Source organism: Juglans microcarpa x Juglans regia, chromosome 3D (assembly GCF_004785595.1).
Source record: "Juglans microcarpa x Juglans regia isolate MS1-56 chromosome 3D, Jm3101_v1.0, whole genome shotgun sequence".
Lineage (NCBI taxonomy): Eukaryota > Viridiplantae > Streptophyta > Magnoliopsida > Fagales > Juglandaceae > Juglans > Juglans microcarpa x Juglans regia.
Genome location: NC_054598.1, coordinates 23093210 through 23105691, shown reverse-complemented (window position 1 = coordinate 23105691; position 12482 = coordinate 23093210). Strand labels below are relative to the sequence as shown.

At 35.1% G+C, this 12482-nt stretch overlaps 1 protein-coding gene across 1 annotated transcript; it reads left to right on the top strand.

Moving 5' to 3' along the window:
* Positions 1 to 8303: 8303 nt before the first annotated feature.
* Positions 8304 to 9511, top strand: LOC121253846. The gene has a single exon (XM_041153772.1). It carries the CDS (start codon positions 8577 to 8579, stop codon positions 9411 to 9413), a length of 837 nt encoding a protein of 278 aa, XP_041009706.1. The 5' UTR covers positions 8304 to 8576; the 3' UTR covers positions 9414 to 9511.
* Positions 9512 to 12482: the final 2971 nt, after the last annotated feature.

The following is a 12482-nucleotide window of genomic DNA, read 5'->3' as shown; positions in this document are numbered from 1 at the left end:
CATCTAAGTCCCTCTTTGAGAAGTCCAACTGATCCCCATATACTCCTCCATATCATTGATGGTTGCTGACCCAAAACATATTCTAAAACAAATGAGTATTTAAAGTACTTTTCTTTGGAAGATCTTTGATGCCATCAAACCAGGGAATTGAAGAAACCTCCATCCTTGTTTTGCTAACAAAGCTGAACTAAAACTATCTAAGTCTCTAAACCCCATTCCACCCCTTGACTTATGCATCCCCATTCTTTCCCAACTTCTTCACTGCACTCTATTTGCTTTCTGTTGATTACCCCACCAAAATTTTGATAGCATAATATTTATGTCTTTGCATAGACCTCTTGATAACTTAAACACACTCATTGTGTAAGTAGGTATAGCTTGCAACATAGCCTTTATCAAGAGTTCTTTACCTGCTTGAGATAAAAATGAATTCCTCCAGTTGTTAATCTTGATCCACACTCTTTCTTTTATACTTCTGAAAGTATGATATTTTGATTTCCCTACCACAACTGGGAGGCCCAGGAATTTTTCATATCACTCACTCACTGTTGCTCCTGTCACTTCCATAATAGTTTGCTTTGCCTCCTTTCTTGTACTAGAACTAAAGAATATAGAGGTTTTATTCTTATTTAGAAAATGCCCAGAGGCCTTTTCATATTTGTTAAGAATACTCAGTAGCTTATACGACTCATCAATTCTCGATCTTCCGAGCAAAACACAGTCATCAGGAAAAAGTAAGTGATTAATTTGGGTTCCTCCACTACACAAAGCAACTCCTCTTGTATCCCCAACCATATTTGAAGCATTAAGTAATGCACTTAACACTCCTGCACACAAAATGAAAATGTAGGGAGAAAGTGGATCCCCCTGCCTTAAGCCTTTAGATGGATAAAATCTCTCTCCAGGTCTTCCATTCAATACGACATAATAAGAAACTGAAGTAACACAACTCATAATCAGCTTGATCCATTTACCACAGAAACTCAATATCTTCATCATAGCTTCCAATAAAGGCCATTCAATACGATCATAGGCCTTTGACATATCAAGTTTAAGAGCCATACTACCTATTGATCATTTCTGCCTTGTTTTCATGGAGTGCAAAACTTCAAAAGCCACCATTATATTGCCAGTTAAAAGTGTTCTTGGTATGAATGCACTTTGTGTAGGAGATATGATCACTGATAGCACTTGTTTAAGCCTATTTGCTAGCTCTTTTGAAATGATTTTGTATAACACATTACATAAGCTAATAGGCATAAACTCACTCACTAGTCTTGGTGTTTTCACCTTAGGTATAAGTACAATATAAGTGTAGTTTACAGAGGAATTCATTACATTTCCATTTAAAAAAGACAAGACATCTTTGCTAACCTCATCACCAACTAAGCTCCAATGGTTTTGATAAAAACAAGCTCCAAATCTATCTGGTCCCAATGCTTTCAAATGGGTCATTTGCTTTATAGCTTATTCCACTTCATCTCTAGTAAATTCCTTTGAAATGGTATTATTCATTGCATCCGTGACCCTTGGCTCCATTGTTCTGATACATTCTTCAATATCCTCTGGAAGAGGATTTGTTGATGACTATATGCCTTCAAACTAACTCTTAAAGGCTTGCCTAACCTCAACTGGGTTAGAAATTATTCTGTTTTGGTTATCACATATATGCTTGATTGTGTTCTTCTTCCTTCTCTGATTAGCACAAGTATGAAATTTATTTTGTATTTCTATCCCTTGCTGAAACCAATTTCTTTTAGCTCTTTGTCTCCACTTTAAGTCTTCTTGTTCAAGCATAACTCCTACCTCTTTTTGTAATTTACTGATCTCTTTAGTATTTTGGCTATTCTCCTCAGATTACATTTGTTGTAATTGTCTTGTCTTTTTCTGAATCTGCTTTCCTCTATCAACTATTGTCTTTTTGCACCACCTGATTAAAGCTCCCTTGCATTTACTCATTAAACTTTGAACCTTTGCTATTGGCTCCCTTTCAATTATTCTTTTTTTCCATTCCATCCCAATCACTTTCACCCAATCCTCTTCCAATGCCCAACTTACTTCATATTTAAAACCTTTAACATTCCTCTGACTGCTTACATCTGAGTTGTTGAAGTAAAGAATAATTGGTTTACGATATGATGTTCTTGTTGCCATAAGCTCCACCCACCTTTCTATGTATGTATCAAACCATAATGGATTTGCAACCACCCTATCAAGCCTTTCTTTTGTAAAAGTGTTGTCACCGTGATTATTACTCGATGTATACTTATCTCCCCTCCATCCCAAATCGGGTAGATTACCCTTCTCTAATGTTGTTTTGAAATCATCCATCAACTGCTTTGGTCTCTGCCTTCCTCCAAACTTTTCATCATTAGACACAATCTCATTGAAGTCTCCCATTACACACAAGCCTCCTACTTTGTTGGTGCTAGATAATCCATAAGATTCCAAGCTTCCCTTCTTTTGCTCATCTCAAGTTGCCCATAGAATCCTGTAAAAAGCCACTTTTTGTTAACATCACCGTCCTCTATCCATGCATTGATGTGTCTCTAAGAGTAGTTGTGAATATCTACATTCAAGTCAGACTTCCATAGAAGGGCCAAACCACCCCCTCTTCCTATTGGGTCTACTGTAAAACATCCATCATAACAGAACTTTCTCTTCAAATGTTCTAACTTAGTTGTTGTGATTTTAGTCTCCATGACAAAGACTAAAGAGGGTTTCTTCTCCTTTACTAGCAAGTAAAGGTCCTAACTGTCCGAGGGCTCCCAAGCCCTCGACAGTTCCAGCTTAAGAAAATCATGGTGACTAGCGAGGCTATGCAACAACCTCCACCAATTCTTCAGTTGGAAACACACCTTCTCCATTTGTGTCAAGTCTAGTTTTTTTGAAAACCAATAAGTCCAAGTTTCATCCTCATCTATTAACCTCCTTTTAAGCTGTAGATTATGAGTGCAAGAAGAAGATTCCTTGCCTTTTTCACGAGCCTTTCTCTTCCATGATCTCTGAGTTTTCTTGTTTCTACATTACCAATCCCTCTAGAAGCTAGGTTATTCAACCTATACTTCTCAATTGCGTTTTCTTCATGGGCTTTACATAAACTAACTTGGTTGGGCCTTTTGGTATCTATTACAGGCTTGCCCAAAGGCAAACCCTTCTCATCCCCTATTTTATATTTCCCCCTCTCCGTTTCCTTTTGTTTTTTTTTGAAACCTCCATATTTTCCTCCACCAATACCCTCCCATAAAAATCCTCCGTTATATCCTCAACTGAATTTTGCACTAGCCCTATCCTCTTCCCCTCCAATCCAGAAGATTTGATTCTATCTTCATCCTTCCCTAACACAATTGCCTTTTCCTCTCCAGTAGGCATCTATCCAGTATAAACATTCCTGGAGAATTCCTCCTCACGGCAACCCTACTCATTTCCTTCAATCCTTTTTTGGATTACTGAATTCTCTTCTGCTGCGCCGATTGACACTTCTATTGCCACCCCTCATTGCTTTTCCTAAGCTACACAACCATTAATCCCATGAAGGAATTGTCCACATGCAAAGTATATTTTTGGCAACTTTTTATATTTTAAAGGGATCTATAACCACTTCCCTTGCACCATAATCATACGACCCGGCCTTGCAATTGGCTTTACTAATTCCAGCTCTATAAGAACCCTGAGGAAAAGTCCCCATCCACTTCCATCAGTTTGAACATCTACATCAATCACACGCCCAATAGTATCTCCAATTAATTCACCACCCTCTTTGTTCATGTAATCCAGTGGAAGATCATGCATCTAATTGGGCGTAGATGCATCTGATTACATGGGGGGGAAGACCATGTAATCAGGTTATTTTCAAATAACCATGGTCTTCCCTCCCATACTCGATGCTTGTCTGCTTGGGTAGCAAATGTCAAAAACATTCAGACTGACTTCACGAAAAACAACCGGCTTGCTAATTCTCCATACTTCTACCATTGTTGACCCAATAATCTCCTGATTAATACTCCTCTCCGAGCACACATTTCCCACCAGGCTCCTATCTCCTTTATCTATTAATTCTTCCGATATGCTTCTTCCCATCGATATGGTCAAGTTTTCCTCTTCCGTCAAACGCAACTTCCCCCGTCTTTTTTCAAGATCATCCATCATATCACCCTTGCCAATACCATACCAACTTCACTCAGCCTTCTACCCTTATTCAAGAATAAGAGTAGAAGAGTTTTGCTTCACCTCCTCCTTCTACATAGAGTTGGACGAGTGAAGAGTTCAAGAATAGTCAAATAAATCTACATGTTTTTCGTATTGAATTGTCAAAATTTGGATGAAGAAATCATTTTGAAATGCATATACACTCTGGCAAGATTTGATTAGTGAGTTGAAATGATATAATAATTGAAAATTAAATAAAATATTATTATAATATTATTTTTTAATATTATTTTTATTAAAAAAATTAAATTACTTATTATATTTTATATCAAAATTTTAAAAAAATATAATAATTAAATAAGATAAATAAAAGAATCTTTTTAGTCCACCGACCTCTCAACCTTAGAAAAGGGTGAAATCGTTCTTCAAACAACCAGGAGTAGGAGTACTTTTCCCTAGCCCTTAGAAGTTGTCACTCATGATCCTTAGGGCTAGTTAGGCTCCGCTCAAGAGCTAATGATTAATTATCTTCTGCTAGTTTACGTAGGTTAAAGTATTTGATTTCATGTTACTTAATTTTTAAATTTATTTTTTTTACAACTTTTTGTAATTAAAATATTTAAAAATAAATAAATATATAAATTATTTTATTATTATTCATAAATTATTTAACTACTATTAATGGAGGGATGATGTAAAATATTAAACGAAAATATAAAGAAAAATAGTATGCATAAAGTAAGCTCAAGTTTTAGTAGTACTGTTCTAGAGTCATAGGACGTAACACCTACGTACGTGCCTTGGATAATAATCGATGAATATATGCAACTTTCGGCTTCATGGATTGGTTAGACGGCCATTAATTATAAGTATTATTTTCCCATCGGCCTTTCTTTTTAATAATTCAAATGGGGCGGCTGCCTTGCTAGCCCTACCTACTTTGGATGGATGGACGGATGAGATCCAGAGGTTGATTTCACATTCATTTTTGTATTGATCTTCTTCTCCTTCATCCTTATCATCATCATTTCATCATTTCTTTGCTGCAATAAAATATCTTCAAATTAAAGCATATTTCCCTTTATTTCTTCTATAATTCTTTTTTTGTATTTTTTTATATATATATTTTTTTGTAGATGTGTTAATTAACGAGAGATCGAAGAAAAAGAGAAGAAGTTTGAATAGCCAATTAATGGAGAAGACTTATGTAACTCTTTCGCCGAAAGATGTTTTGTCATCAAATAATATAAATCAAACTCAAAGAAGTTCCCTCCAAATAATTCCCTGACTTCAAGCAGCTCTACCTTGTCCATTTCTCCAACAAATTATTGCAACGTCTGTCTTGAAATCCATGAAAAAGGTTATCTGTTTTTTTGTTCTCTCTCTGGCCAAGAGAATGCATGAGGATTAGTACTACTAGTGAGACCAGCCGGCATCCAGTATCGACTGATCTGTATACATGTGTAAATATGGAAAGCATAAAATAATTTTTAAATTGAGGCAAGTTAATGTTCTGATACTAACATCTATTTTATAATAATAATAATAATAATAAACGTTTACATTTTAATTTAACATATACAATCATATTTGTTAATATCTTAATTTGCACAACAGATTGAAAAGGAGGGGAAAATGATTCCCGACTCACATTAATGATTCAGGTTTCGATACAATACTTTTCGTGTTCATCCACATAATAAATAATAAATAAGAGAATAAAAATAAATATAGAGAGACATACAAATTTATATAATTCGGCATAAAAGTCTACATCCACGGGTTGTTTGGAGACAAAATCTACTATGATTGGTATTTTATAATCTCTCATGGCCTCACATGTCGCTCAATATAATGAGAAAATTTAGTTTAGGCATAGAGAAGTCATCTCCAACCTGTACTGGAGAGTCCGTCGTTCATTTGTAGAGATCTTTTATAAAGATATGTTTTCTCCTTTAGAATGATAGAGTCCATCCTGTATTGTGAAGCCTTTTCTTTTTATGAGTCTAAGCCAACTTTCCTGCTTTATCTCTTAGTTTTATCTCTTCCATTATTATTAGTGATAGGTTTTCAAAGGGTTGAATCCAGTTAATTTAGTCTTTAGGGCACTAGCATTGAATTATGCATCTACATATTTGCTTAATATGACCTAAAATTAGACTACATGTATTGGATTATGCATATACAAAAATTTGCATAGCTATAAACAGTGTTTCTACAAATTTGAAGATGCACTGTTCACTCCCCACATTTTATTTTACTACTTTTTTCTCTCTCCTCCCCCTCTTTGTCTCTCGACACCAATAGAAACAAACCCTCTCTCGAAACATTTCTTTCTCCATGCTCTCTCTCTCTCTCCCTCGACACAAACAGAAAGAAATTCAAAAGAAAAAAATAAAATAAAAATAATAATAACATTTTTTATTATTTTGCTCAAAGATGCATAATCCAATATGAGATTTTTTTTTAAATGCAAAATTAATTTTTAAAAGATGTGATTTTACATATGCATATAGAGAAACTAATGTTAGTGCTCAATATCAATTTATAAATTTTTTTCAAAATAACATCTTTTTATCGACCAAGTATTTCTTATTATATATAGTGATAAGCATACATATATTAACATAATACATGATTTATATATGCATGCTTTTGGTATAGATTAATGGAGGAAATATAGAATATTATTTGCTATGGGACTTAGCCACCTTCAATTGAAGTACTTGCTCTTATCGCTTCTGACCACTATATAAAGATGAGGGCAAGCTGCCTGTTCAGTAATATATGAAAAATCCTAAACTTATGTTTTAATAACCATTATAAAATCTAATTAGCGACATAAATCATGACGCCTCATAAGCAAATGAACCCAAAAAAAAATATTTATCTACTTTCGTTTTCCACGTTCCAATCGTGGCTCTTGGTGGCTCACAATGGCAGCAGCATGGCAAATCTGGGCGGTGGAGACCCGCAAGAGAGACCGTGCAAGGGAGAGAGATGCGGGAGCTGGAGTGGAGCGACGGTTGGTGACTGACGGAGCCTTAGGCGGCTGAGTGTGGTGATGGGCATGGTTGGAGACCGCAGAGGTGCATAGATCTGCTGGGATCCGAGAGAGAGAGAGAGAGAGAGAGCACGTCGGCGAGGGGGCAAAGTACTGATGGGGAAGACCCACAGTGGCTCGACGGCAAGGGGAATCGTTCGCGGTGGTGGCACAGTGAGGGGGAGAGGCTCGACAATCGCAGGGAGAGAGAGAGTATCACGGAGGTGGAGGGAGGAGAAAGGAATAAGGGTTTTAATTTTATTAATATTTGCAGTGTGCTGTTATCGCCGCAAAACGTCTTCGCAAATACTAATAACCCAGATTTAAAAAATGTTGCGTTAGGTAAATTTATTTGCGGTGACAAAATGTCATAAAAAAAACTAATAACTTCGTCGCAAAAACTAATAACTCACGATAGAAAACTATTTCTATTAAGCTTCTTTGCGGCAAAAAGCTACTCATGTCGTCACTAAAAACTAATAACCAACGAGAAATATATAAATCTGGTAACACTATTTGCCACGAGACATAATTGCCGCAATAAACCAAGCCAAGGTGATCTCATGGTCAAAGGCTAGGTATTTTTTTTTTTTTTTCACGATTGGTTTTGTGTCATCAACTAATTATTTACCACAAATGTATATCGTGAGAAAAAAATTTGTGAGAAAAAATCATATTTCTTGTAGTGTAATTTGTGTGAAGACAATCAATGGCATAGAAGATAGCTGGAACAACAAGGGGATCTAATTACTTACTTATGTAAACAATTAACATGCTATCTAAACTTGTTAGTTGTTCTGTTAATCATGTTAAGGGGAATGCCAACAAAGCAGCTCATGCTCTAAGCGAAAATGCTTTGGCTATGTAAATAAAATTGGAGTAGCTGCACATATGGTTACGTAAATAAAATTATAAGTATAGATAGCATTTTTCTTTCTCTTTTTCAATTCAAATTTTAAATTACGAATTTCAAAAACTATACAATATCAATAACTAATTACACATTAGCATTTATGTTCATGTGAGTAAAATTGTAAGAATAAATACATTTTCCTTCAATTATTAGTAATTTTTATGTTAATTAAATAAATAAAAACCATTTTAAATATGTAGAACCGATTCAACTAAGAATTTTGTTTTTTTTTCAAGTTACAAAACAATGCCACCTCGACTAATGCATATGAATTCCACCTACCACATGTAACTTCCTCATTAGTGGAGGCGTCCATCATCATCACAATTCCCTTCTTATTTTCCTTCCTTTCCTTTTCATTTCCAACACGACACATTCTTTTTTTCTCATGCAACAAACAGTGTCGACCATTGGCGAGAGTCGCAGAGAGAGACAGAGGGAGAGACTTTGAAGAAGCTTTTTCATGCAGGCATGAAAACCGCACAGACAAAGCCATCGCCACTCAGCAAATACTTCCTTCTCTCTCTTCTTCTATGTCTTCCGTGTTTTCTGCTCTTATACTCTCTTCAACCCAAACGCCACCAGCCCATCGGTGACCCACCGCCGGAAAACAATATTTACGGTTCCGGAGACCTCAAAATCAGACCGGGATATGCCTCCTACAAGTCATACATACAGCGCCAGCTCGATAAGACCCTCAACCCTAAACTCAGAGAACTATGGAAAACCCGCGACTGGGATCGGAAAATCTTAGTCTTTGGCGGGTTCTTCCAGGATTTAAAGCGAAAGCAGCTTCTGTCCAACGATTCCAAAGCGCTCTGTATCGGGGCCCGAGTTGGACAGGAGGTTGAAGCCCTGAGGCGTATCGGCGTGTCGGACTCGGTGGGGATCGACTTGGTGCCGTGTCCTCCGCTGGTAATCGGAGGTGACTTTCACAACCAACCCTTCGACAACGAGACCTTCGACTTTGAGTTCTCCAACGTGTTCGATCACGCGTTGTATCCGCACAAGTTCGTTGGCGAGATCGAACGGACGTTGAAGCCCGGCGGGGTGTGCGTGTTGCACGTGGCGCTGTCTAGACGGTCGGATAAGTACTCGGCCAACGATCTCTACAGCGTGAAACCGTTGGTGGATATGTTCAAGAGGTCGGAGGTTGTTCACACTCGGAAAGTTGACGGCTTCGGATTGGACACCGAGGTTGTGTTCCGGAAAAAGAAGGTCATCCCTCGTCCTGATCATTGGCCGATTTTCACTGCTGCTTTTTTCCTTTTCGTTTTTTGGGTTTTTTCTCATTTATATAATTCTTGATTTTAAATTATTTTTTCATTGAAATTAATGGTTACATATGTGTACACTGCACAAATATTACCTTCATAGATTAGTATTCAATAATTTTAAAATTTTTAGATCAATTTGAATTTTTAACAATTAGGTATATATATATATATATATATTAAATCTTTGCTTCAAAATAGATTAAGGTCTCGTTTGTTTTTAAATTCTTACTCAAAATACAACAAAAAATTCTATTACAAATTTTTTAAACTCTTACACAAAATATAATTAACAATTTAATTTTTTCAAATCTTAAAACAAAAATTTTATTAAAAAAATATATTGTAACAATATTTTATTTAACTTTTAACTTTCATTTCATCTAATCTGTATAACCAAACAATACCTAAAAAACATACATTAAGAACGATTGGACTTTAGAAGATCGATATTTTTAATTGTATTTTTATATATAGAGTCCCTTTTTTTAATTAAGATTCTAATTATTAATATAGGGTTATGGATGCTTACCACCTATTGAGCAAGTAAATAATTTTAACGTCCCAACAACATTCATCGTTTTTAGTTTGCATTGAAGTGTGTAACGTATCCATGCAGTATCAACGACTAAATAAGTAGGTTTTTTTTTTTTTTTTTTTTTTTTTTAATTTTTAATATGAGCGAATAATTTGATTGGAAGGTATAGTAAAATGGCGTGCAGATGGTTCGAATCCTCGAGAGATTGGCTCCTGCATATCATTGTTTCCAACGTCATCGAGCGTTCAAATGTCCTTCTCCACAAATATATATAAAATAAAAAATAAAAAAAATGATAGATACTATAATGACACTATTTTGTTGGGTGATTAAATAATTGCAAGACGTGATCTTAAACGTTGAGATAGGCTTCCCCCCCATAACTTCAATTCTATGTACATCTCTTGGTGAAACAAAAACAATTCTATCTATAAATTAATATATTTATTCATTTAATTATACTACTATATTTTTATATATAATAGTTTCATTATCTTGTATATATTATAAGGTATTCTTCCACGATGAATACATAAAAAAAATCTATTTATAAGTATTTTTAAAATATACATGTGGAGATCACTTATATATTTTAGAACTGTAAATATCATTTTTTTAAAAAATTATAATAAATGAACTTTGAACTATGATTAATTATGGACTCTTTTACTGCAAATAATGCTACATGCGTGTAATATTTTTCATAAATAGTATATGGAACTCGTTATTAATTAAGCACAATGTATGATTATTGAGGAAATTTATATGAAACCTACTTAATTATATTATTTGGGCTTGGCCGATCTCGAACGTACAGCTTATTCACCTCTTGCACCATGTTGGATTGAAGATCAGAGAAAGATCAGATGAACATGTGGAGCCACCGAAGGAAAGAATATATATATGTATGTGTGAGCTAATGATCCAATTAAAATGGGGCCCATATATATGATTTTGTTTTTAAAGATAATAAAGAAGACTACGTACGTTAGGTGAAATTAACGCAAGGATAAAGTTGTAAAGCATAATTAAACCCACAAGTAACATGAAATGGTTGAGACTTTATGGGACAAAGTGAAAATTCCGTGACATACCTATCATCATCGAGCCCCCATATAATATTCCGAGCGTGTCTAAAAAAAAAAAAAGAGCACATATTTTAAGCGGGAAGATTGGCCATTGGGCCATAATTAGCATTTAATTATGTTTTTTAATCATAAAATTGAGTGTATTTTGTAGAGTGTGTTTATATTTCCGTCAATTCCTCATGAATTGATCACTCCGGTCTTGGACCAAGATAAAGTGCTAAACCATGGAGAATGTGCGGCCCTTCGCTCCCCAAAGCTTATTCTTTCTGTTTCTTTGTTAAACAAACTTCAAATTTTTTTAAGAAATTATTTATTATATTATTATTTTTATATAAAAGTTAAAATTCTTTATTTAAGTTATTCAATAACAGGACAGGGGTGAGACAAATTTTTCATTGTTAAACAAACCCATTATTACCCTTCCATCAAAAGCATTACCCCAGAGCAAATAGATGCTATCAAATTAATCAAGCGGGAAATTCATGCATTGAATGCAAGGTCACGTCATTTGGGCACACATTATATAGACGCAACCTGAAACAAAGGCATCGCTCACTACAAGGGATGGATCATGGATGACAAGAAAATGACATTTTGAGGTACAAACCTTATCATAAATAGAATATATAATTCTATCACCAAATCACATTTACCATACATACATAATGTAATAAATTAGAAACCCTCTAATTTAGTTAAACAAAAGTCAACCGGATCATTTCCCTTCATTATCTATGATATGATGGTTTCTCAAAAGGTATTATACAGCCATATGCATAGCCAACAGTGAATTAAGAACCAAATAATTTGAGCTCCAAGAGACTCGTACACGACAATAATAACGAAGCAAAAGAGACCAACTACCACCGCTCAGCCAGACTGTCTGGAACATGATCAACAGGCTGGCTTTCGTTGTCGCCCACCTAGCCTGTGACTAAGAAGCGGTTAGCTTCGCTTTGTTTGTATCTGCTTGAACTTCTGATCAGGATCGTATACATAGGGTCAAAATGTTTGCATCTGCATGAGATCAGCTGCTTCGAAGCTCACAAAAGGATATAAGTTTGAGATGCCCACCGATACATTAAATAGATGCATAATAGAGGTGGTGTATGATTATTGTTTTGTCATGACCACAAAAGAAAACGAAATACTCATGAGGATATCACTTTCAAAGTGACAAAGTTTACGACAAACTAGCAAGTACTACAGATGTCTTTTATTGGCATTTCGCTGCTGTTATAATATTATATATATAATACGCTAATATATTCTTCGACACTCTGTCAGATCAGTTTCACAATTGTAATCTGCATCCTTAAGGACACCATTCTCAGGCCTGGAATGCTCAATTTTATTTTGGTGATTACTAAGCTCTTTGAGGATGGCTTTTCAAATCAACAAAATGTCTATCCTTTGAATTTCTCACTCTTTCAACTCCAATTGCAGTTTCTAAAGAGAAAAGAAAAAAAAAAAAAAA